General features: G+C 39.3%; 2 protein-coding genes across 5 annotated transcripts in view; both read left to right on the top strand.

Annotated features, from left to right (window-relative positions):
- abcc3 (ATP-binding cassette, sub-family C (CFTR/MRP), member 3) overlaps positions 1 to 9520 on the top strand; it is a 58755-nt gene extending 49235 nt beyond the window's left edge. For 3 of the 4 annotated variants that reach the window (XM_017483772.3, XM_017483773.3, XM_053684900.1), the window contains 8 exons: positions 1643 to 1842; positions 2048 to 2174; positions 2845 to 2946; positions 3715 to 3861; positions 4033 to 4191; positions 5956 to 6122; positions 6235 to 6429; positions 8333 to 9520. In XM_017483772.3, coding sequence (XP_017339261.2) covers positions 1643 to 1842; positions 2048 to 2174; positions 2845 to 2946; positions 3715 to 3861; positions 4033 to 4191; positions 5956 to 6122; positions 6235 to 6429; positions 8333 to 8441 — 1206 coding nt within the window. In that variant the 3' untranslated portion in view covers positions 8442 to 9520. Of the gene's footprint in view, positions 1 to 1642; positions 1843 to 2047; positions 2175 to 2844; positions 2947 to 3714; positions 3862 to 4032; positions 4192 to 5955; positions 6123 to 6234; positions 6430 to 8332 lie in introns of those variants that run through there. The other variant, XM_053684899.1, reaches the window with a different exon arrangement.
- A 10870-nt stretch (positions 9521 to 20390) lies between these two features.
- Positions 20391 to 24210, top strand: wfikkn2b (WAP, follistatin/kazal, immunoglobulin, kunitz and netrin domain containing 2b). Its single transcript, XM_017483774.3, has 2 exons — positions 20391 to 20951; positions 21741 to 24210. The coding sequence occupies exons 1-2, from the start codon at positions 20724 to 20726 to the stop codon at positions 23238 to 23240; spliced, it is 1728 nt and encodes a 575-aa protein (XP_017339263.1). The 5' UTR covers positions 20391 to 20723; the 3' UTR covers positions 23241 to 24210.
- The last annotated feature ends 2711 nt before the right edge of the window (positions 24211 to 26921 follow it).

The following is a 26921-nucleotide window of genomic DNA, read 5'->3' as shown; positions in this document are numbered from 1 at the left end:
GAGCCAGACTTGATTTCTCTATCTTTAATACTAGTGTTCTACCCATACAATCATACTAATATCATCTCATCCAGTCATCCAGAATGACTTTTCCATTCTACCTGGCCTTTTGTTAACGAAAAACCAGCTGGCTTTTATGGAGGGTTGTGATCAGTGAGCGCTAGTTTTAGATCTGATACTCCTCAGTGATTTTTGCGCATTCCAAGAGCATAACATTGTAGTAAATTTGATCCTATGGGAAGCTTCTGAGCAACAGAATATGACGTAGTCATACTAACCCTTATCCAAACTGACCACCAATCCTAACATCTTTAATGCTATACAAAGGGGCCTATCTGAGACGGTGGAGGGCATGTGTAGTAGGGGTCAATACCCTTCCGATAATTCCGGTATTATAGGGGTCAATCCCTTCCGGTATTAACCACAACAGCTACTCTGTAGGGATTTTTGAACATGTCCATATGTGCCTCTTATTGTAAAGTATAACTTGCGAACCCATACTACATTCACATGACTTACTCCAGCCTTCTTTATGATTCTTTCCTTGCTTTTGGTGTGGCTTCAAGCATTGCATGAGATTTTAAATAATCAAAATGATCTGTTTATGTTTGTTGGGTTTTTTTTATTATTATTATTATTATTTGGGACTGATTAACCTTGCTTTGAGTGTTCTGTGTCTTTGTTACATTCATGTTAAAAGTGAAACTGAATACGCAATAATATTACATGGTACATCTTTTTTTTTTTTATTATTATTGTTTGATAACTGTCACTTAAAATGGCGAGGATTCCAGGAAGCACCTGCAGAGATTTCAGCACTGATAATTAGTATATTATTTAGCACAATGATTATACAGTGTGTCCCAAAAGTCTCCATAAATACAGGGGAGTATGTTTGCCAGCACCGTGTCGGTTGAGCCTTCGTCAGTGGATGTTGTCGGATGTCCACTTCTCGGTCGGTCCACTACACTTCCGGTCTTTTTGAATTGGTTGAATAAGTTTGGCGAAAGTGTCGTGTGTGCGTGTGATGCGCTCGCCACGTTCCCTGTTAACGTCCATCTCAACCTTGCGACAGCTTCCCAGCCACAAGAATGATTTCAGTACGTTCTTCTTTTGACAAAGGCATTCTCAAAGGCGCTCTGAAAAAATATATACATATGAACTAAGTATGAAAAATTTTTGCAAGACATTTTGCTAAAAAAAATAAATAAATAATTTAAAAAAGTGTTAATTTCCCCTACATACGGAGACATTTGGGACATGCTGTAAAAAAAAAGCTAAATGGTTTGCTTCACCTGTGAAATATATGGCACATTCATGTACAAACTACTTCCGAAGTTGCGCTGTCTTTTATACAAGAGGAAGTCTGATTCACTTTTCTTTTCTTTCTTTTTTTTTTTAAATGAAAAACTGAATCGTTCATTATTCATTTAAAGTATAATCCTCAGTGAGAAACAATGTCGTTTTTGTGTAACGATTTTAAACACTAAAATGATGGTAACTGTTTACACGGTAGATTCACTCTGGTGTTTTTGGAATCCTCACCCCATTACACTGTGTGCTCCTTGTTTCATTTCTGCTCTGTTATGGCCATAGCTGTTAAACCTGCTGTCTGTCTCTCCCCTCCTCATCTCCTCTGTAGAGATTTTATGTAGCCACCTCGCGGCAGCTAAAGAGACTGGAGTCGATCAGTAGATCCCCTATATACTCGCATTTTTCGGAGACCATCACTGGCATTAGCGTGATCCGTGCTTATGGGCTGAACACTCCTTTTGTGCTCATGAATGATGTGAAGGTGGATGAGAACCAAAAGAGTTACTACCCTGGTATTGTTTCCAACAGGTAGGTCTGGCCTCACTCCCTCTGGACGCATGATTGTCTGCAGATGTTCAGTCTCAGTCTCTGCCAATTATTTTCTTGACTTGCAGTAACGTCTTTGGCAAGACCACCTGTGATGCTTGTTTAGCCCACCATTCATATGAAGGCGAATGCTGAAAGCCATTGTGTTTTTATGTGTAATGACAGTGGTGTGTTTTGATGGGTCCAGGTGGCTGGGGGTACGAATTGAGTTTATTGGAAATTGCATTGTGCTGTTTGCTGCTCTGTTTGCCGTGATCGGGAAGGAGAGCCTAAGCGAAGGGCTGGTGGGGCTCTCCGTCACTTACGCCCTGCAGGTAGTGTATCGAAACAGTTTTGTCAAGCAGCTTTGTAGTAAATAGTCCATGTAGTAAATGTGCAGAGCACATCAATGTCAGCATATTCATGCTGTGTATTGCAGATTTATTAAGTCCATATGCAGGTATGACATAAACAAATGTGCTAAACACGTCTGCCAGTGTTGTAGACATCACTGTGTTATATTGTGAAACAGCACGAAATTGTTTCAGACTACAGTATGAGAAAGGTGCATTGTATAAGGTTGGCCAGATCTTATACAATGACAAACACAAATTGTAATTCAATAAAAAGTATTTTTACTCATCCTGCTATTATTTTATCCAGATATCGGTATGCATAACTGACACCTGACATACAGTACATGTTCAGCTGGCTGTAAATATATTCATCACATTGGTCATACGTGTTAGTCACAGTTCACACTCTCATCATTTCTGCAACAGTGGCTTTTTAATCCGAAACCAATAAAACAGTTACCCTTGAGACATTAGTGCCGCAGTGTTTTTATAGCTGTGTAACACATCAGCCTCTTTGTGTGGGGGGAAAAATTTTTAAATCCACTTGTCAAGACTTCCCTGTAGTTGAGTAGAACTTTTGTTTAGTCTTACTTAGTGCCGTCTTTAACGCTCACATCACATAAAGATTTTCACTTTCCCTGTTCAATAGGTCACCATGTCACTGAACTGGATGGTGAGAATGACCTCTGACCTTGAGAGCAACATTGTTGCAGTAGAGAGAGTGAAGGAGTACTCAGAGACGCCACCTGAGGTCAGTATTGCCAACATAGCGACATGACTTTGTCGCTATATTTGGTGACTTTTTAGCATCTTTATTTCAGAAAAGAGCCTAGATCATGACCGTCATGACGATCGTGACGGTTCAGTGAATATGCAAATTAGTCAATTATGTCAACTGGCAACTTTTAGCCTTTCTGGCTAGCTTTCTACAAAAATAAATAAATAAATAAGTATTCATATCTGTATTTGTATCCATTTAGACAACATTATCTGTTAAATCCGATTAATTTGATTAATTTACATCCCTTTTCCTGGATAAAGTCACCTCTTCAAGTACTTTTTTTGGTATTTTTCTCCTCAGTTTTATTCCCCTGTGAAACAGGAAGTCATGGTTGAACAATTTTCTGTTCCTAGTCACCCAGGTGTACTAAAATGATGTAAAGTGGGAATATCCTTCAAATATATTTTTCTCATATGAATTCATAGGAGTGCCAATAATTTGTATAACTATATTTAACAAAGAATTTTTTTTTTTGATAAACCTGTGTTGTGTTTGTAATTATTTGATATCCATGAGAGATTTTTTTTTTTTAACAAAAGATCACAAGATTAAACAATAAAGACAATTTTTCACAGCCTTCTTTGATCATATTTACGAAGGGTGCCAATATTAGTGGAGGGCACTGTATGATCATTTAACTTATTAATTCATATGTAAACACCGTATTAATCTACTTATAAAGCTGCTGTGTGGACATAGCACGGTTACTGATTGAAAAAAGTTGATGCATCTCCGTAGGCACCATGGGAGGTGGAGGATAAAAAGCCTTCATCTGACTGGCCTTCTGAGGGCAACGTGACGTTTACTGATTACAGTGTGAGGTATCGGGAGGGGCTTGACTTGGTGCTGAGGAACATTTCTCTCCAGGTGAAAGGAGGAGAAAAGGTCAGTAATGACTTGAAGTAGTGCAGATACTGCTGAAGTATTGCTTCTAAGACTTCCTTTTACTCTGCATTGTATTGTGCATAGCGACAACTTACATACAAAACATAACATAAATAAGTATATACCGTATATATCCCTTTTTTTAATTTTGGAAAATCTGTGTGTTTGCAGATTGGCATTGTGGGTAGGACCGGCGCAGGCAAGTCCTCCATGACACTGTGTCTGTTCCGTCTTCTGGAGGCAGCCGAAGGGGAAATTACCATCGACGGTGTGAAGATCGCTGAGATCGGCCTGCACGACCTAAGATCCAAACTCACCATCATCCCCCAGGTCGAACACTCAGTCCCCTTCACCCGCCCCATGCAGTCTGTTTTAATTTAAACACCGCTTTGAAAATTTATTGTTAAATTAATATTTCTCTCATGTCGGGTTTTAATGTGTCCGCAAAAAAAACGGAAAAAAAAAACAACAAAAAACGCTAGTTTGAGCGCCAGAAAATTTCATGCTGGCAAGAATGTACAATCCAAAGCAGCTTTAGACTCACAAAACATCTTGAAATGTTTATCAGTGGCTAATTAGCATGCTCGACTCCAAACACAACTGTAGCTAATTTGCCGCGAGTTCACGTCCAGATTGTTAACATTCTGGGCTTGTCCTTTGTTTTCGGCAGTAATTCTTGTTCTTGTGACCCTAATTCACTTTTAAACACGTTTATTTCTGCGAATTCACCTTCTAACCATGAGAACCACCAGTCCTCATTTACCCCTCTTTGCTGATCTCAGATTTCGGTATGGAGTATTAAAGACTGCTACAATAGTAATACTGTATAAACAAATACACTACTCAATGCTAGTCGTGTGACACAGCGGACTGATTGCATTTGAATTGATAAATATTGATACACATAATGTCGTCAAGGTTTCCTGTAGTTTTATTCATGCGTTACTCAGTATAGTTTTAAGGATTATGGATTATGTGTTGGATTTTTAGCATAAAAAGATGCAAAGGTACGGAATCTTTGTAAGTATTTATATATTTTGTGTTTAGGATAATGAGTTTCGATTACTATGAGGCAATGTGAATTTTTGGTTACTGCTCCTATGAATGCGTGCGCTTTTGTATGGTCGTGATCTGTTGTTTTTGCATTTGATCTTCGCTTGGAAGTGCTTTCTGGATTCCTTAGACCTATGCGAAAGATGAAGACTATAAAAGAAAAGCAAGAATCATGGTGTGGGTTTTTAGAATTTGAATTTCTAGAGTGTAAGGGTTAGCAGGTTCTATTGGTCGGGGGTTCGAATCCCGCCTCCGCACGGCGTGCTTGGAGTTTGCATGTTTTCCTTGTGCTTCAGGGTTTCCCCCGGGTACTCCGGAGTCTTCCCCTAGTCCAAAGACGTGTTGTACGCTGATTGGCATTTACAAATTGTCTGCAGTGTGTGAATGTGTGTGCGATCGTGCCCTGCGATAGGTTGGCACCTCGTCCAGTGCGTCCCCCAGCTCGTGCCCCGAGTCCCCTAGGATAGGCTACAGGCTCCCTGCGACCCTGTGCGGGATAAGCAGTACAGAAAATGGATGGATGGATAACTAGGTAACTGAAACTAACTGGAAGAGATTAAAGAAAATAAGCTGAGAAGAACAAGCCCACATCAACTGTCTCTGAAATGAGGAACAACTTTATAGGGTGAGAATGAAGGTGTCAGTATCTGCTGTTTGCAGAAGCACAATCATCAAGACAGTCAAAACTTCAAAATACCGGATTAGAACGTGATAGAAAGTACCAAGACGAGCCAGTCGATCTTATTCATCTTATCCAGTATGGACAGATGTGGCAAACATTGACTTTTATCAAAATGACAGAAAGATGAAAGAATTAAGAAAGAGTGGGGGAAAGTATATTATACTTTATTTAAACCACTCCTTCGATATAGTGCCCTCCAGAATTATTGGCACCTTTCATAAAAGTGAAATAGTTTGCAGAAGAGGTTATGTTTACTTCTTTTCTCTTTAAAAAAAAAAAAAAATAGTCAACAAAATATGTCATTTGGCCGGGGGAAGGGAACTGTAAAGATTTAAATGTGATCTGCATCATTTTTATAGGAACCAGTTCTGTTCTCAGGGACGTTGAGGATGAACCTTGACCCTTTTGAAAAATACAGTGATGACGATATTTGGAACTCTCTGAAGTTGTCTCACCTCTATAAGTTTGTCAGCAACCAGCCCGCTAAACTCAGCTTGGAGTGCTCGGAAGGAGGAGAGAATTTAAGGTACATCGACAACACCTCCTGTAGGTTTCACTTAAATAGGTTTTAGTGCTTGATGATTGCACTAGGGTTTATACCTATGAGCTCACAGCCACTGTATTCTGGGTGCGCGCAGTGTGGGACAGAGGCAGCTCGTCTGTTTGGCTCGAGCCTTGTTAAGAAAGACGAGAATCCTCATCCTCGATGAAGCCACAGCTGCTGTTGACTTGGAGACAGACGATCTCATCCAGTCCACCATCCGCACACAGTTCGAGGACTGCACAGTCTTCACCATCGCTCACAGACTCAACACCATCATGGACTACACAAGGTATGACTTGATCACTCTTTACTAGTTTGGTTTAAAATCTGGTCCATTAATACAGGTGTGCATATGTTGAAGATTTTTACAACAGCTTCACATGTGGCCCAGCCAATCAGATTTTAGAACCAAAACGTTCGATTTTATCATGGAATTTATACGTTTTAACTAGGGACGCACCGATAATAAATTTCTCAGCCGATAACAATAACCCATACCGATAGTTCTGCCTTTTATGCCTTAATTCCACAATTCTGAAAGAAATGCAAATAAAAACTTTATTCTCTCCATTTCAACAAGTTGTTTCACAGTGACTGGTCTCATCAACACAAAACACATCACTCTAATGAACATGAACACATGAACTCAATTCTGAAGCTTAAAGTTAGATTATTAACTCATTGAATGTTATTAATTCATATTAACACCGACTGAATTCTAAAAACCTCACATTCACTCGCCACAAACACAAGCATTTCTACTTCATCACTGACATCAAACTGGATATGAAATACACTACTCTACAAATGTATTTTTCTGTGCAATATATACTTTTTTGTCAACTCATCTTCATTTAAATCTTTCAACGGTCTTTATCGGCCGATACATCGGTGCATCTCTAGTTTTATATTCCGTTTCCTATTTCCCAACGGATGTGTAATTGAGCCAGCCCTTGCCTTTTCTGCCCGGTCGCAGAACTATAATATGAAAAACGATTGATTTTGTAATCATTTAAATCCGATCACTGCAGTGAGGGCTCTCGAGTGGAAGGAAAAGGGCCCACCCTAGCATAGCCAGCCATGCTCTCTCTCTCTCTCTCTCTCTCTCTCTCTCTCTCTCTCTCTCCTGTCAATCACAGCATCACTAGTCAATTGTGGGTGTCTTTGTATTAATGTATGCGGAAGATGGTAGATAGCACATTTCTTCCGAGTGTGTCAGGGCAGATTTATACTTCTGCCAGGGTGAAGTCTTCATATTTGCACGTAACACGAGTGTGCACTGTCCCATGAACCACACCAGAATTTACAACGCGAGTTCTGTGTCTCGTACAGGCATAATTGTTGGTAAAGTGCTGTGGGCAAAAGAAAACGTGCGTGATTAATGATAAGCCAAGTGAATTCTCACTGAAAGCACTTTTGCTTTTTAACTCCTCTGTATTCAGCAGTATGAGTGCCTTTTGTATCGAAGCACTTCAGTTGAACTATTATTAAAGGTGCGACCCTGCCAGATTAAACTGACTATTATAGTGAACTACAGCCGTTATAGAGCCTTCCATTTTATATAATACATTCATGTTAAACGCTATCATGATTGTAGTTTCCCGTAAATAAATCCATTATACGTGATCATGTGCGAAGCCAGCTGTGAGAGTTTTATAATAGATATTTAATGAACTACACTTTCAGGACAAGCTCGCTGAGGGAACATTTTTGTTCGGCATTTTATTGTTTACACTTCGGATGTACTCTGGACAGTAACGGACCATTTTCGTGTACACAACGAGACACGCCTGTCGAACCTAACAATCAGCATTTGCCTGACGCGGAGCACTGAAGAGACACACGACATGTAGTTATCTCGTGGGAGGACTGCACGCTCGCATGTCTCTGCATGCCATGTTTATCCGTCTGTCTGCATCGCGACGCTAACATGCAAAGACGCAGTTTGAAAAGATGCTCCGTGTATCTCGGACGAAGCGGGCGTTTACCCTTACCCTCCTCGGTTAGTAGTTGTGTGGTGTTGGGGGACGGATACGTAGCTAGTAGATGAGAATTGGCCAGACCACCACAGCAAGAGTGCTGGCATCTCTTTGGAGCTGATATTGATTTCATTTGTAGTTTTTACACCTTACGTATTTGTAATATTTACCTTTACTTGATTGTTTTTAATTAAATTCTCTTTTTGTTCACAGAGTTGTGGTGTTGGACAAGGGACAGATAGCAGAGTTTGACACACCAGCAAACCTTCTCGCACAGAAAGGAATATTCCACGGCATGGCAAAAGACGCAGGGTTGGTGTGAGCCGTCAGAGCTGTAGAAACACAACGATGCCTTCATCTACAGAGAGACAGTGAATGTATCTATGTTTTGTTACTCACGTGGACGTGTAATTGTTTTTCCTTTTATGCATTCTTGTTGTTTTATATGAACTGCAGTGCTACTGTTAATTTGGCCACCGAATTTTAATGATGAACCAGTCTGTATTTGTACTGTATTATTTAAGTTACTTTTAAGGCTTTCGCAATAGGGAAAAAAAAGAAAAAATGCTGTTTCAAGAATGGTGCCATTCCTCTTTTGTACAGTACATATTTTATTACAAATGTGGAATTATGTTACTTTTATTGTCGAAAGCAATAGCATCAATATAATTTTTTGCTGTCATCAGGAAGTTCCAAAGTTGAGGTTGTGACCAAAATTTTTTGCAGGACAATCAGATTCAGAATGACATGCAGGTCTGAGATGTTGAAATGCTGAAGCTTCAGCACAGAAGCATTAATATTACAGCCATCTTTATTTTAATGTTTCGAGTTAAAGGGATCATATCTATTTCTTCCTTTAGCAGCTACATGTTTACACCTCATATGTTCTAGTCTTGCACTGTTTGCTCCATTTAGATTCAGAAAAAGAACAGCTTTCACTGATTAAGTTGATTAGATTCATGGCAAAATGGATGCTGTGAACATGTGAAAACACATATGAGGTCTATTTTCTGAATAATAATAAAAAAAAAACAGGATTTTCACATTTCATCTGTAAACAAATATATACGTATGTAAGACTATAAAACACTATGGGAGATTTTAATAAACTTGAGAGATATAAATTTACATTTATGGCATTTAAAAACATTTTTTGGGCGGACACACTTAACCAGAGTGACTTACATTTATACAACTGAGCAATTGAGGGTTAAGGGCCCGACAGTGGCAGCTTGGGAGTGCTGGGGCTTGAACTTCTGACCTGGGACCCAGAGCCTTTAACCACTGAGCCACCGCTGTCCTATTCCGGGTGAGTGATCCCGAATATGTTTTCGAATATTAATATGTAATTCACTTTGAGTACAAATCATTTTATAAATTAAAACTTCAGAATCTTTCTCATATTGTGCCTCACTTTTTTTTATTTATTTATCAAGCTTTCCCAAATAGCACACGTATGTTGACACGACACGCGCACTTGTACATCTGACCCTCCAACAACCTAATTGGGACGACAAAGTTGTTTTTAGATTATGAATTTTTTAAATATCACTCTAGAAGGAATTCTGACCAATCTCAGTTGCTCCTTCTGTATCCTGCATGTATCTGCTCACCTTATTTTCTAATGAACTTAGATGGTTCTACTATCAAAAATATAAACCATTTACAAATTTAAACCACAGCAACGCTGATACAAAGCCATTACAGATGATGGAGGAATGTTAATGAACTTGGCCTTTCTTTGCCTCCAAGTTTCAATCCTGACTGCTCACTCCTATGGAGAAGATTTTGTAACAGATAGAAAAGAATCACACTTGAGGATAAAATTGCAGTGCACCAGGGAATTACATTGACTTTGGAACAAAGTCATTTAATTCTAAAAAAAAAAAAAAGGCACTCCTGTGCTAATTATTTTTCAGTGAAGAGATAAAGTGTGTGCCATCTTCTGTACTTCATCACTGCCAATTTGTCCAGGACTGGCCGTCCCAGCGAATTCAGCCCAAGAGCAGACTGTCTGATGCAAAAGAACCCCAAAACTTCATCACTCAGTCTGCTAGTAAGCCTTTTAAACAACTGTTAGTGTCAAAGTGCATGCTTCTACAATCAGAACGAGATTGCACAGGCGCTAGGAAAAAGCCTTTGCAAGACTACAGTTTGCCAATGAGTATATACAGTACTTACTTTGCAAACTGATTTTTAAGTAAATTTTGGCGTGCATACTTAAAATTCTAGTACGCATACTTATTTTTCAAGTATGCATATAAACTTTGTCTAGAATTAATTTGTGTATAACTTTATAAAAATCATACATATTTAGCATACTTATTGTTTAGTATTTGTACATATTTTTTTTACTGATTTGTACTTTCATATTTCTTTGCTTAAAGACTTCTATGTATCAGTAAATTAGGTAAACATTGCTTAGTTAATTAATCCATGTGGTAAGCTAGTTAAACTTTATCTGGCTCGTGCATCTCTGACCTGGATAAATAAATTGGATGAATGAAGTGTTTCAGCACGGTTCAGATGCTCAAACTGACATATAAGGAATAGTAAAAACCTAAGGTTTGATGAATGACTGCAGTGGTTAACTGGACCTCCAGGCAATGTTGTCCACGTGGAATTCATTCAGTGTTACCTCGATGAACTTTCCACAGTGAAAAAACCACGCTCATTTAAAAAACAATTAGTTGAGCTGAGGCACAAATCCCTTTCACTACCACTGCGTGCTACCAGTGCGCTATCCTAAAACACATGCAAAAACTTAAATACTATAGTTATCGTACCTGTAATATGAAACTCGATTATGCTCACTTTATATTTTACATAATCTTGAAATTAGAACCTTGTTTAATTTAGGTTTGCCATAAGTTTTGATCAGAAACAGTATTTTTATGGGAACCACTCGACCACACATTCCGTTTTCATTGTACTGTATTCAGCTACAGTATGTTGTTCCATGCGCCACCTTGTGGTTATTGTGTGAAGCACAACAAATGAAAGAATGTGCTCTGGACAGACGAATCAAAGATTCGGCCTTTGGCCACAGTAACAACAGACATGTTTGTCACAGATCACAGACAGATTTTCAGGAAAAGCACCTCATACCATCTGTGAAGCATGGTGGGGGATATATTATGGTTTGGGGTTGCTTCACCGCCTCAGGGACTGGACAGCATGCATTCATTGATTCAACAATGAATTCTGCATCATATCAAAGAGTGCCTGAAGATAATGTGAGGCCATCTGTCCAAAAGTTGAAGTTGAACCAAAAATTGACCTATCAACAGGATAGTGATGCTAAGCACACTAGCAAATCCACCAAGGAATGTCTCAGAAAGAAGAAATAGAGGGTTGTGGAATAGCCTAGTGAAAGCCCGGATTTGAATCCCATTGAAATGTTGTGCGGGGATTTGAAACGGACAGTACATGCAAGAAAACCCTCAAACATCTTGCAACTGAAAGAATACTGCATGGAAGAGTGGTCAGAAATTCCAGCAAGGTGATGTGAGAGACCAGTGGACAATTATGCAGAACGCCTACAAGAAGTTATTTCTGCTAAAGGAGGCAATACTAGCTTCTGAGGCAGAGGGTGTACTTACTTTTTCAACAGACGAATATCACATCGATTGATATTTCTGTTGAACGATTGACAAAGCTAATTTTCCTTGTTTTCATTGTTCCTTTCCTTTGTTCATGTATATCAACTTCATTAATAGGCACTGTTTCGAAGACGATCAAATGTCTGCTTGTCCTAATATGTCGAAAAAGCCAACAATTTCCATGAGGCGTATTTATTTTTGACTGTATGTGTTCCTGCTGAATAAAAACAAAAGCTGGAACTGAAGGTGTATGTGTATACGTGACAAAGCTGCTGCTATTCTTTCACAGCACAACCATGACTGAGGTTTTGTCTTCGTATACCTCAGTTAGAGAAAGCACTCATTTCATCTGTCAGATGTTAAATTAAATTAATTGCCCGAGTGAATGGCATGCACCGCAGAAATCCTTACGAGTACACCATTTGTTATTTTTTTTACCTCTTAAATCAGGCTAAGTCATGAAACAGCTCTGAATGATAATTCAGCACAATGCCATGTAATTCCTTTTGGGTCCCAAACATTGGCAACGCTACAAGCATAAACTAGAACACTCTAGACAAGACACCTCATGTTCTGTGGTTTGGAGTCAGAAGAATTTAGGTTTGCATGTTTCTCTTTTCCTTCATTTCATAAAACTTGTTGTTCCATCCCATCATATCGTTGACAGATGATGGACACAAAAGCATCAATAGACCCAGATTGCCATGGTGTAAAGGGCCAAACCACATGAAACACAGATGGGTTTGGCCTCTGCCTTGGTCCCACATATATCACTGCAAGCAGCTGGCAGTGTCAGAAGAACAGGGGGGAAGGTATTAAGAAGTTGTGACAAAGCAAGATTTCTCAGAACGAAACAAAGCAGACGTTTGTTATCGGAACAGCATTCCTATGTCTATGCAAACAAGAATCGGTAGACTTTTCAGAACAGGTTTGAATGAAGCCTGGCATGTGATGATGTTTTTTTGTGCACCCAAACCTTCTTAAACATGAAACTGCCTAGGGCTGTCCATGTAGCTGTGAATTATCTGATGAAATCATGCTGAGAAAGTGGGTACAGTCGACGTGCTATGAACATGCTACGTGCTACGTACGATAAACTCTTGGTGCAACAGCATTTGATTTAGACATAAAGTTTTATTTGCTTATCACACAAGGTTCTGTTTTAGGACCTCACACGTAATGCTGAGAAAGTTGAATGCACATTTCCTCCCAGTGCTGTGTGACCGACTGTCTTTTAAATCCCCTTGCGCTCCCAAAGGAATTCTGACCAATCTCATCCACTCCAAAAGGACACCCTTGACCAATCCTGCCTGCTCCCATAGTGATATTTTGCACAGGTAAGCTATCTGCCACATCTAATACTCTCTAATGTTAATCAATGAGGACTTTCTTTGTCCTGCAGGCTTCATATCTGACTACCCACAATAAAAAAAAAAAAGTAAAAACACACACTCCGACAACTTTTCTTGTGTCCTGCCTGATACCAGTCACCGTGCACACCTGCTATTCCTTCTCCTAAATTCTGATAGAAAGGAATGCTTATATTAGATATATTAGATGCGATTCTAGTAGCGCATGCTGAATGAGTGCAGCGAGGATTGAACGCTAGGCGCCATGTAATTGCAACACTTACGTGACATGTCTGGTATGAATTCAGGGTAAGACATATGCTGACCCTACATGACACTGAGAAACTAGTGCATGCTTTTGAACCTCCTGATAGGAGCATCGTTGCTGGCTGGCTGCCCTGCTGTCTCTTCATATAAGCTTCAGATTCTATGTTCAGAATACAGGAGCCCACATCCTTACCAGGAAAAGAAAGTCAGGAAGAAAAGAAACTACCCCATACTTACTCAACACCGGTTGCCTGTTAAATTCTGCACACACCGAAGGTCTGTCTAAATGGTTTAGATCCATTCTGGATGTTAATGGTTTAGCTCAGACATAGCTTGCTGATCTCCTGAAACAGTTTAACCCATCACAATCATTTTGTTAAGCTTACGCCGGCCTGCTGTTAATCTCGAGGATTACGTGCAGCCTAGCTGGTAGAGGGTTGTTGTTTTTTTCCAAACGTCACCCAAAAAGTGGTACTTAAGAGCACAAACTCTATAGCCGCAGTTAAATCCTGATTAAAAATGTATTCGTTTAACTTGGCCTACTCATATTTCTTTGGACTTGCTAAATATACCTGTCATGCTTTTTAGTAAGTTTATATACAACATTTATAGTTTATAGGTGATTACAGAAGTGATTGTAGGTTCCTTAATTGTACCTTAGTACAGTACATCTTAGTACCTTAGTGCTGAATCTATTTTATGAGTATACTCTGAGTTACTCAAAGTAAAAAGGCTGTATAAATAACGATTATCCCTGTTTGAGCTTTCAAAGGATAATCAGCCAACTCCTGCATACCCGCTTTTCGCCCCAGGTTGCATCAGTCAGAATTGACAACAGTTTATAAATTCTCGTGCGAAAATGAAACCTTTCACTCAACACGTTGTGAATGCATTGCTGCCACAAAGGGCAGATAAGGTGAGCTGTCTCCTGGAATCAGAAGTGTGAAAGAATGAGACATACAAAACTTCTCTTTATGTAATCAATCATAAAAGGAGATGCCTCGCGTTCTGTGTCTCTATACGCCAGCAATTTACACACATTCCCAATAAAGATTTTTATCCCTGCCTGAGGGTGCACTGTCCTCATCTTGGGAATTCTCCAGACTGAAAAGGCTGAATATAACCCTCTATTATTGTATAAAACAGGAGAGACATTTACCATATTTTTCAGACTACAAAGTACATTTTGTTGTTCTCAATGGGTTATGAGTTATGGTAGTTTGCATAGGGTGAATTACTAGAGCAGTATTTGTTGTCACAAATCTTAAAATGGATCACGGGTTGTTGTTTTTTTTAAATACATAAATATAACCATTAAAACAGATACACATCCTTATTCACTTGCAAATAACGATTCATTATTACAACTTAATTGAATGAATAGTTTTTTTTTTGTTGTTGTTTTTTTTAAAGTTCATAAAGTCATGTTCACCTTCACACTATGTGTGTGAGCTCTAGATATGAGATAATGAGATAAGCATCTTGCAGGGGTTCCAAAGACATTGTATAGATCATCTTAGCAAAGCAATGAAATATGCTAACAGTGCTAAATGGACAAACTAAGCACTTTTACATTAAGGTAAATGCAAGTCCGTTGTAAAAGTTTGCTGATTCAAAGTTTTATTATCAGTATTATCTACTGATCCTATCATTCTAAATCAGATTAGTCTTAAATTATTTCAAACATCATGTATTTTGTTCAGGAATCATCAATATTATTAAGCTACACTGCTGCAACATAATCTGGAATCTGCCTTTGTCCTCATTTGACACCCTCGATGTGTAGTGTACAAGTTGTTTTGCTCTGCGAGGGTATATGAGGACATCGAGTTTCCAGTAATTATAAAAAATCTCCTCCTTGATTTGCTCACCAGAAACTTAATCCAAGGCACAAAAACAAGCACAGTAAAAGTGAACCTATTAAGTGCTGGGAGGGGTACCAGGAACTGGAACCCCCCAGGAGCACCTTCCACCCTAACTACTTTGAAGTTCATTAGTAAAGATTTATTTAGAAAAATGTGGATTCCATCATACACGGGGGTTTTGTAGCAACAATTTTACGCCAACAGCTTTTTTTTTTTTTTTATGTTACTCGGGCTACAGTCATAAGAAAGTGATTAAATTTGTGTGATCTAAAAGCTCTGCTGACTGTAAGCTGCGAAACTATGCATAAAAATATATACGCGCTGAGCCACATCAAAGAATGAGACCAATCAAAGTCTCAGTCTCAAGCTGCCTACAAAATACTAATGACACCATACTGTAGATTCATTTAGCCTGTGTAACGTTTTTAAATTGAAATGGTTTGCCTTTAATTAAATGACATGTCTCTCATTTCATCGCCAGAGAAAGCATTTACTTGAATATAAATCGTGTTTAATTCTGCTCCCACTGAAGTAGCTAGGGTGAGGTTTAAGTACAGCTCATGGTTATGATTTAAGATTTTGTTTAGCACAGTGAATATATATATATATATATATATATATATATATATATATATATATATATATATATATATTTTTTTTTTTTTTAAATTTAGCTACAAACAACTCAGTTTTGGTAGCTAAAATAATTGTTGGCCCCCTTCATGGCAAATACATACAATGATTGTTGAGCTTAAAAATGAAGGCTTGATGTACACTCACTGCCTGCTGTCCAATTAGGAACACCTGTAATCCAGCACATTCATCCAGTTATCCAATCAGCCAATCATGTGGCAGCAGGGCAATGTATAAAATCATGCAGAGACAAATCAAGAGTTTGAGTTAATGTTCACATCAGACATCAGAATGGGAAACAATCAGTTTGACTATGGCATAGTTTTTGGTGCAAGATGGACTTATTTGAGTATTTCAAAAACTGCCGATCTCCTTTATTTCTGCTGATAGCCGTTTCCACTTTTTTCCGAAAATCGGCACAACGGTCTCTAGCGTTTAAACAGAATGTTTCAAAAAAACAAACAAACAAACAAACAAAAAAACATTCAGTGAGCAGCAGTTCTTTGGGCTGAAATGCTTTGATGATTAGAGAGGTCAGAGGAAAATGCCCAGACTGTTTTGAGCTGACAGGAAGGCCCGGGTAACTCAAATATCCATGCTTTACAACCATGAAGAGCAGAAAAGCTTATCAGAATGCACAGCACATGTCACTGAGGCAGATAGGCTGCAACAGCAGAAGACCACACCACATTAGCTTCCACTTCAGTCAGCCAAGAACAGGAATCTGAGGCTACAGTGGGGTTTCCCAGTATAACACACACTTTATGTGGTTAGTCTCAGAGTCTATCTGCATCTGTGGTGATTTTCTGTTGAATAAATAACTGAAAAAGACCGTTTCCCTTGTGGGTTTGTTCAAGTTGATCAACTTCATTACATTTACATTTATTCATTTAGCAGACACTTTTCCCCAGACTGACTTACAAATGAGGAAATACAAGCAGAGCGATATATCAAGTGGAGAACACTACACGTAGTGCTACCATACAAGATTTATAATTGAGTTCTAGAGAAGCAAAGTGTGCAGGGTAGAGGTGTAAGTTTTTAAAAATTTTTTAAATAATGTGGGTTTGGCGTTTAAGGGTTAGTTAAGTGTTTTTGAAGATGGTGAGAGATTCTGTGGTCCGGATTGAGGTTGGAAGTTCATTCCACAACTGAGGGACAGTTAGTGTGAAGGTTCTGTAAAGGGACCTTGAGCCACGCTGAGTAGGTACTACAAAGCGTTGGTCATTGATCGATCGCAGATTGCGTGAAGGAACGTAAGCCTTCAGGAGAGTGTTGAGGTAGGGGGTGATCCAGACAAGGTCTTGTACATGAGCATCAAGACCTTGAATTTGATACGGGCGGCTACAGGAAGCCAGTGGAGGGAGATGAAGAGGGGTGTTCCATGGGGTGTACTTATTCTTTCACATGACTGTATGTGTGGGTCATTATTTTGATCCGACTATGGTCACGTCTTAACATTCTGGCAGAGGCAATTATACCCCACACTGCACCATGCTCCCTCTGAACCTCTAGCACTGCTTCAATTGTCCCACCATCTCTCAGGGTACAGGGAAGTCATGCGTCAAGACTCTTCTCTGTTCTGGCACCTACTGTATGGGGTGGACTGAACCTCCCCTAGATGTCCAAACAGCTGATTCACTGGCAGTCTTTAAACTACATCCAAAGACCTACCTCTTCATAAAGTATTTATATTTGCACTTTAAAAACATGTGTAGTCTGTGTGCTTTTCTTACTATATTACCTCCAAAAAGAGTTTTTTAGACTGGCGGTATTCTTAGTCCGTGACCTAATGAACCAGTATCAGGACGTATTTATTGATAGAGACTTCAAAGCACTCTGGATAAAGGCATCTGCCAAATTCCGTAAATGTAAATGCGATTGGTTATTAGGCAAAAACATTCATACCATCAATCTCACAGGAATGTCTGGACTCTTCTCTGAAAAAATCCATTAAAGCACCAATGCTCTTCTACCAAAATTTACGGCGGCCATAGGGGCTTTTCTTTGTATGAAATTGTAATTTATTGCAATCATCCTGTGTCCGAAATGATTTTTCAATCTGACCACAGCACATTATTCCAAATGTAGATCCAATAACGGTCAAGATTAGCTTTTTTGGTTCATTTATTAAAAGCAGTTTAAAACAGCTTTCTATTAAAAAAAAATAAAATAATAATAATTACGTCACATTCTCTCTGCTCCATAACAGAAATCAATTTATGCTTTACTCTGAAATCTATTATGAGGAATTCATCTACACATAAATCTAACGCTTGCATTCAAGAAAAACCATTTCAATTCTACTGAAACTGAAAATGTACATGTGTTACCTTATTGTTAAGTTGTGTTGAACAAAACTATTTATGTTACATTCTGCTTTAAATTCAGTTCCCTGACATTATGGTGTACATGGTCTATTGGTAAATAAGATGAATATGTGTCAATGTATAATTGACAGTTTGATTCCAGGTGTTGGGACTGTTTTAGTGTGGCACTGATAAGTTAATTCCAGAACACAACCATGCTGTTTCATAGGGGAGAGCGGGGTCTGTTGTAACATCTGCCATATTTTGGGAAATCTTAAATTCCAAAATTTTAATTAAAATTTTAATTTTTCTAAAGCACTGGGTTTTAAAAAAATTATTATTATTATTATTTTTACACATGATAGGTACATAACTATTACTATTAAACAAATGCAATTTTAATGTTAACAAAGTATATGAAATTAATTCAGGACCAAATAAGGAATAAAAATCTTTAAAATACTTTAACATGGTGTGGGGTCAATTGTTGTCAGTTGACCAATTGTCAATTGCATCTCAGTTCATAACCATCAGACCCATAATTGGGCCTTCCCCAAACCTTTGGGTAGAATTGGCATATTAACTTTGCAGGGCTTTCTCACCTAACCTCACTAATGCTCTTGTAGCTGAAAGTGCACAAGAGCTACATTCCAAAAATCTAGTGGAAGACCTTCCTTGAGGAACAAGGAGACAGATTCCATGTTAATGGCCATGGCTTTGGAACAGGATGTTCAACAAGCACATATGGGTGTGATGGTCAAGTGTCCACATACTTTTGGCCATATTGTGCATTTTCATGTTCCATCCATTTTCCATACTGCTTATCCTACATATGGTCATGGGGAACCTGGAGCCTTGTGCCCAGAGTTCCCATCACTGGGCACAATCTCACACACTACGGAATATTTGGAAACGCCAATCAGCCTACATTGAATCTCTTTGGACTGGGGGAGGAAACTGGCGTACCCAGAGGAAACCCCCGAAACACGGGGAGAACATGCAAACTCTGCGCACACAGGGCAGAGGCAGGATTCGAACCCTCAACCCTGGAGATGCGAGGCAAATGTGCTAACCACTAAGCTTCCATGCCCGCAGTTAAAATGTTCAAACATTTGTTAAAACGTTAATAACACAGATCACACATTCATCCATATGCCAGGGTTTTCCAGGATAGAACCCATTTCTCTTTTGTTACTTTCTTTTTGTACTCTGTGACAAGTAACCCACACTGGCAACCATGTTGAAATATGATATGCTAGCAAATCAGCTTAGCATCCTCAATCATCAAGCATGTTAAAGTCAAATAGATACTTAGCCTATTTTGGTTTAATTTGCATATAAAAATGAACACATAATCCAAGTTACCAAGTGGCAGAACAGAAAAGCGTTTTTCCCTTTCATCAAGAGATCGTGAATTCAAATCCTGACAATTCAAGAACCATCTGTGGTCGGGAGTATACGACTGCAATTGGCCATGTATGTCGGAGAGGTCAGTTGGCGAGTTTCTACCAAGAACTCTTCTTCTACCAAGTGTTCAGCTAATCTGTGGTGAGCAGATGTTTAAAGAGGTGGTTACCTTCACATGTATCAGAGGAAGCACATGCTAACTTTCACTCTCCCTGGTTGGTAGCTGTTATGTCATACAGTAGGTGAGAGCTAGCTAGTGGGTAGGAACTGGCCAAAATGGGAGAAAAGGGGTTAAATTTATTATTATTATTATTATTATTATTATTATTATTATTATTATTATTGAAAACATTCTCCCAATGAGGACAACAAATTTTGTGTTCAAGTTGATGTTTTTTGCCAATATTTGCAGACACGCAGAAGATGCTAACAAGCATGTTCAGAGTGAGCGTCACCTTGTTGCTGATTGGAGCAATTGATAGTTACACCCCGGTTACAACTGACCCCGCTCTCCCCTAATACCCTGTTCTTATTGTGAACACAATCTATAGACTCTCAGCTTACGTTTTCTACTTTTTCCTTCTTTTATTTATTTATTTATTTGTTTGTTTGTTTGTTTGTTTGTTTGTTTGTTTATTTTGCCCCACCAAGACACTCACCTAATCAATCGAACCGAACAGTTACAGACCAGAGCTATGAAACCCCAAACCACCTATTTGAAGTGCAAGCTAACAGTTAGGAAAACATTACTCTTGCCAGACTCGGAGCTGTAGTAGGCGCATGACTTTGACACATCTCAGGTTTGCCTCTGAAGGGTTAACACGGGCTCCAGGCGTTTCTCACGCAGGCAGGTATCCCAGTACCAACCCCAACTTTAGGACAGATGTTTTTTAAAGCCTCTATAATAAACCTCGGAGCCATTCATAACTGTCATGTGCGCGTAACGGTGAGATCCTGTGGTCAGAGGAAATCAGCATCGGCTCCACTCGGTATTACAATAGGGTATAAATACAGGGACCTCAAACTTCCTTCTCTACACGCTTCGATCGATCAGATCTTTCTGCGTTCAGCCGGGTTTTGACTGGAATATTTGGCACCGCTGAATGTGCCGGTGTATTGTTTTGGGGTTGTTGTTGTGGTTTTTTTTTTTAAATAACTAAACGCGCGCAAAGATGACAGAAATCCCAGCTCTTCATGTCCCGAGAATAAGTATCTCCTATAAAACGATGCGTCTCTGGATATGGTTGTTTTTGGCCGGGGAGTTGGTAATGTTACGCGTGAGAGGCATGGCATTGCAGAAAGCTGCGTACTCGCACCCGGGTCTCTGTCCTAACGATGTGAACCCCAACCTGTGGGTGGACGCAATGAGCACCTGCACCCGGGAGTGCGAGTCCGACCAGGTGAGCGCTTCTCCATTCTTTGTTCCATTGTAGAAAACAACAACAACAACAAAAACTTACAACCGAGGGCTTCCCTTTAAGAAAGGGATCTATGAAAACTTTTAGAAACCTCTGGAACCATTAACCATCCAAAGAACCATTGAAGAACCCAAGAAGTGCAAGAAGTTCTAAAACAATTTCAGTTGAACAGTTTATAGCCTACAAACAGATCCAAACTGCAGACTCACTCTCAGATAAAACTATATATATATATATATATATATATATATATATATATATATATATATATATATATATATATATATATATATATATTTCAAGGGTTCTTTCTAGATAATTAGTTTCCTATCTGGAAACCTCTCAAATAAGAAATCACTCATAGAACCATAGAAGTGTTCCCTCAGAGGGTTCTATGTCTTTTTTCTAATAATATACTTAATTAATTAATAAATGTAATGATGATAGGTACTCTAAATTGTCCCCTAAGTGTGAATGTGTATGCATGCGGTGACCTGGATACACTGGTGTCCCATCCTGGGTGTATTCCTGCCTTGAACCCAGATCCACCCCAACCCTGACCAGTACTGAAGATGAATGTATTAACTAATAAATGAATAAATGTAACAGAGTTATTGAAATACAATGACTGAAAGTGCGTAGAAAGAACATGATAACAACAACAACGATGATGATAATAATAATGGGATAAACAGAATGAAATAAACAAAGAAAATATTGCAAAAGTGAATTATTAAAAAAACTCAGTGTCTGGTTATGCTCTCTGTTTAGGAATGTGAGACATTTGAAAAGTGCTGCGCAAATGTTTGTGGGAGCAGGAGCTGTGTGGCAGCCCGCTACGTGGATGCGTCAGTGAAGACGGGAGCTGATGGCATAACCAAAGAGGCAACCTGCGACAAGTTCATGTGCACTCAGCAGGGCTCCGAGTGCCACGTCTGGAATGGGCAGCCCACATGCAAGTGCAGAGATCGCTGTGAGAAGGAGCCGCATTTCACCTGTGCTTCTGACGGGATGACCTACTATAACAAGTGCTACATGGATGCTGAAGCTTGCTCCAAAGGTATCTCCCTGTCTGTCGTGACCTGCAGGTCCCACCCTGTAAACACAAGTCCTCTACCTCCAGGAACCACCGCCCTCCCAACGACCACCCTACTGCTCACCACTACATTAAATGTGCAGCCCCCAGTCATAACTGGGAGCCCAATGGAACAGTCTGTGTTTGTGGGCGATACAGCCAGCTTCCTGTGTGAAGTGACTGGCTGGCCAAAACCTGAGATCACCTGGGAGAAGCAACTGGAGGGAAAAGAAAACATTGTTATGAAACCCAATCACGTGCTGGGAAATGTAGTTGTCACTAATATTGGACAGCTCGTGATTTACAGCGCCCAGCTAGAAGATATAGGTGTCTACACCTGCACAGCCACAAACTCAGGTGGTTCTATCCAAGCCCATTTCCCACTCTCTGTGATACAGAGAGTCCCAATTGAGAAAGAGAAGCCAAAGAACCTGTCTCCTTTCCCTGCTGAGGAATGCATGAAGGAGCCAGACACTGGTGACTGTGGTGGGCAGAAGCTGAGTTGGTACTATGACAGCAAGAGGAACAGCTGCTTCATATTCACCTACGGTAACTGCAATCAGAACCAGAACCACTTTGACAGCTTCGACTCCTGCATGCTGTCCTGCCAGGCTGAACTGCCCACCCCATGTGGTCTTCCAAGCCTGCAGGGCCCCTGTAAATTCTATAAGCCACGCTGGGCCTACAGCAACACCCTCAAACAGTGCCAGCCCTTCATTTACGGGGGTTGTGGAGGCAATGACAACAACTTTGAAACAAAAGAGGCATGCGAGGACTTGTGCCCATATCCAAAGAACCACCGCTGCAAGCCATGCAAATCACAACACAAGATCGTGTCCAGTTTTTGCAAGAGTGACTTTGTGATATTGGGCCGCATGACAGAGCTGACAGAAGAGGAAGGCTCGGGCCGGGCGCAGATCAACATCGATGAGATCCTTAAGGATGAGAAGATGGGGCTTAAGTTCCTGCAGAATGAACCCTTGGAGGTGACATTGCAGAACATGGACTGGAACTGCCCGTGTCCCAATGTCACTACCTCGGATGGTCAGATCATCATCATGGGTGATGTGCACAACGGAATGGCCGTGCTCCAGCCAGACAGCTTCGTCAGCCAGTTCAGTGTGCGACGGCTCCGCAGGCTGCGCGAAGTGATCAATAAAAACACATGTGAAATTCTGAAAGAGTTCAGGGAATAGGGCAGTGCTCTTAGCCCAAGATGACTGCTATTCTTTTGAAAATTCAAATGGCCAATGACATTTATCAATGTAAGAACTATGCACAGTGATGTTGGATAAAATGGAGGAACTGTAAAAGTTCCACAATCATATTTTTTGTATTTCTGGTTTTAAATCATTTTCCTTCTTGTACTTATATTTAACTTACTGTACTGTTGATTTAGTTTTCTTTCCCTTTAAAAAAAAAAAAAAAAAAAAAATCTGTTTATTATATACAATACTCTTGTATATGAGTAGTGAGTCGTCTAACATCCACAAAATTCCAGGCCAGTTAAGATGTTTGCTTTGACAAGGTTGTATATACAGTATGAGACACAGCTGTTCACCCATGAGACAGTGTCAACTTTCAACGTCTTCATAGGAAACCTGCTAAAATGCCTCTTGGGTTAAAGTGAAAGAACACATTTGTAGGCATAGGAAGCATTAATCAGACCCATCTGCTGGGCCAAATCCCAGCACACACTATTCCCTTACTTCAAAGGAAATTCATGCCTACCTTATAAATTCAAGGTGGTTCATTCAAGGAATCTGATGAGTAATTTCTTATCTGATGCTCTATTATTTTATTACTGGAGCTTAATGACATGTCTCAAGAAAACTGTTGTAATATACTGTAGAAAGCACATGGATAAGTTGTATAATATTTACTCTGAAGTTCTGTTTTAAGGCTTGTTAAAGCAGATATATCTGTATTCTATCCTGCTCACATTTCTGTTACGATGAACGTTTGATGTACAGCTAGATATTTTAACAAGGACAATTGTGAAGTGATTTTGTTTTCCATTATTTATTTTAATGTATTTTGTTCCCATCTAACATTATCATTTGGTGTAAGCATGTCCATATTTTTTTTTTTTTAATAATTTGGATTCATATTTGTAAAGATGTCAAAATGTCACTGAATAAATAAATAAGTCTTATTGTCTGACTATCATCATCATTTTTTGCCACAGTATGCATTACTGCATTTCAAAACAAATGGCAAGTACGGTGGATATAAAAAAAATAATCAAATAAAAAAAAAGTCTACACACCCCTGTTAAAATGGTAGGGTTTTCCCTGATAAAAATAAATAAATAAATAAATGTAACCAACCAATCAGAATTTTTCCCACCCTCAATGTGAAATTACAACGCATCAAAATGAAGTGAAAAACAATCAGAAACATTTTAGGGGAAAAATAGAAAAAATAAAAAAGTTGCAATAACCTAGTTGCATAAGTGGGCACACCCTTTTATAATATGGGATGTGGTTGTGTTCAGAGTGAACCAATCACATTCAAACTCATGTTCAAGAGTAATTATCATACAAATGTCACCAATGAAATTATTCTGATTAACCACAAATAAAGACCAGCTGTTTCTGTAGGATTTTCTTGGCATCTACTTGCTTTTATCTGACAGCTGTCTCACTGTCGAAAGGAATCGATCAGGAGAAGGGTACAAAAAAAATTTCCAAAATATTAGCTGTACCATGGATCACCGTCAAGGCCATCATCGTCAAGTGGAGAAAATGGAACACCACAGTGACATGACCAAGAACAGGACATACATCCAAAATCTACAACAGGACAAGACAAAACTTACCAAAGAGGCTGCTAAGAGACCAACAGCAACATTAATAAATCTGCAGGAATATCTGACGAGTACTGATTACTCTCTGCATGTGACAATAATCTCTCATAATATTCACATATTCGGGCTATGGGGTAGACTGGATAGATGGAAGCCCTTTCTCTCGAAAAACATCCAACCCAAAAACATTTGGCAAAAAGTATTATGCTCTGATGAGAGCAATTCCAAAAGGTATAATAATTCCATAATTCCAAAAGGTATGTTTGGCGCAATAAAAGCACATCAACAAAAGAACACTATACCCATGGTTTAGCATGCTGATGGCAGCGTCATGCTATAGGGCTGTTTTTCTTCAGCCAGAAATGCGGGTTTTATCAAGGTCGAGGGAATCTTGAATAGCTACAAACACCAGCTAGAAAAATAGCTTGAAAATGTCTGCCACTATGCTGAAGATGAGATGGAATTTCACTTTTCAGCATGACAATGACCGAAAGCATACATCCAAATCAACAAAGGAATGGCTTGAATGACTCAGCCAGAGCCCAGATCTGAATCTGAACTAAAAATCTACGGGTCGACCCGAAGCGGGACGTGAACAGGAGATGCCCTTACAATTTGACAGATCTAGAATGTTTTAGCAAGAATGAGTGGGGAAATATTGCCGTGTCAAGATGTTCCATGCTGATCTAATTCTTACACAAATCGACTGAGCGGTGTAACAAAATCAAAAGATGCTTTAACAAAGTATTAGCTTAGGCGGGCGTACACTTATGCAACTAGCTTGTTATAAGTTTTTTTATTATTATTATTTGTCTTTATTTGCCCTAAAAAAAAAAAAAAAAATCTGATTGTTTTTCACTTTATTTGTATACTTTGCAATTGCAAATTAAATGTGAGAAAGAGATCTGACATGATTTAATCTTAGTGTCATTCTTTTCCTTCACAAAAAGCAGCCATTTTAACAGGGGTGTGTAGACTTTTTAATATCCATTGTTAGATGTATTAATTCAAATAAATCTCTAAGTGATGCTAGAAAATGTCTCGATGCCTTAGCCATGTAAATGCCTAGGGAAATGACTAAATAATGACTTTGGTTGCATTTTCGATTATCGTGATATTTTTAGTATCGTTTGTTACTTTCTTATATGGTATCAATCCATAGTGGGGCCCCTTTGCTTAATTCCACCAGATCACCACCCATACATCCCAACTGGATGGTCATGCTGGGGAGGCTTAAATAGGGGGAGGTGGGATATGAAGCATGTTTGGATATGAGGTTTGGGAGATCGAACATCCCACCAGCTGGTTTCCGTATAGTTTTCAAGGGTGGGCTTCAAAAGGCAGCTACTGCAGGTGGTGGAAAGCAAATCTGTGACCTTACAGCAAGGAGTGGCAGAAAAGAGAAAACATGGCAAAGCAAGAATTTCATTCTTTCAGATGATGAATTCTAGGTACAAAGAAAGGTTAAAGGAATGCCTTTATCTAGTGCATGCTGTGTGATATTAGGAATAAACAGACCTCCTAATTCCTAGTAAGTAACTGGAAAAATGAGGTCGACTGGGTCAGTACAACATTGTAGAGTTAAACGGACTGGGGAATACCATCATCCAACTAAATACAACATGTTTGCTTCCTATTCTACTTGAAACTCTCCAATATCGTTAAGCTGAAATGATTCATTATACCAACAAATCCTGCTGGCATCATAAAATTAAATTTACAGCCGTCTGTGTGCCTTGCCAGCTCTGCTTTATGGGAGCCAGAAGTACTTCTCTTGTGATCTGCCGAGTGCAAGTAAGGTTATGTAAACCTTGTTCTAAGGATTAAGCTTGGCAGTTCCTGTCCACCAATTTCTGTTCCTCCCATTTAGCCCACACAGACACCAGAGGACACAGGCAGTCCAGAACAGATATGTCTTTCTTTTACATAGAATGATGAAGCCTTTATGCTCTGAGTGTGTGTGTGTGTGTGTGTGTGTGTGTGTGTGTGTGTGTGTGTGTGTGTGTGTGTGTGTGTGTGTGTGTGTGTGTGTGTGTGTGTGTTCGAGAGAGAGAGAGAGAGAGAGAGA

The sequence above is a fragment of the Ictalurus punctatus genome, chromosome 13 (assembly GCF_001660625.3).
Source record: "Ictalurus punctatus breed USDA103 chromosome 13, Coco_2.0, whole genome shotgun sequence".
NCBI classification, from domain to species: Eukaryota; Metazoa; Chordata; class Actinopteri; order Siluriformes; family Ictaluridae; genus Ictalurus; species Ictalurus punctatus.
This window is presented reverse-complemented; position numbering and strand designations above follow the sequence as displayed.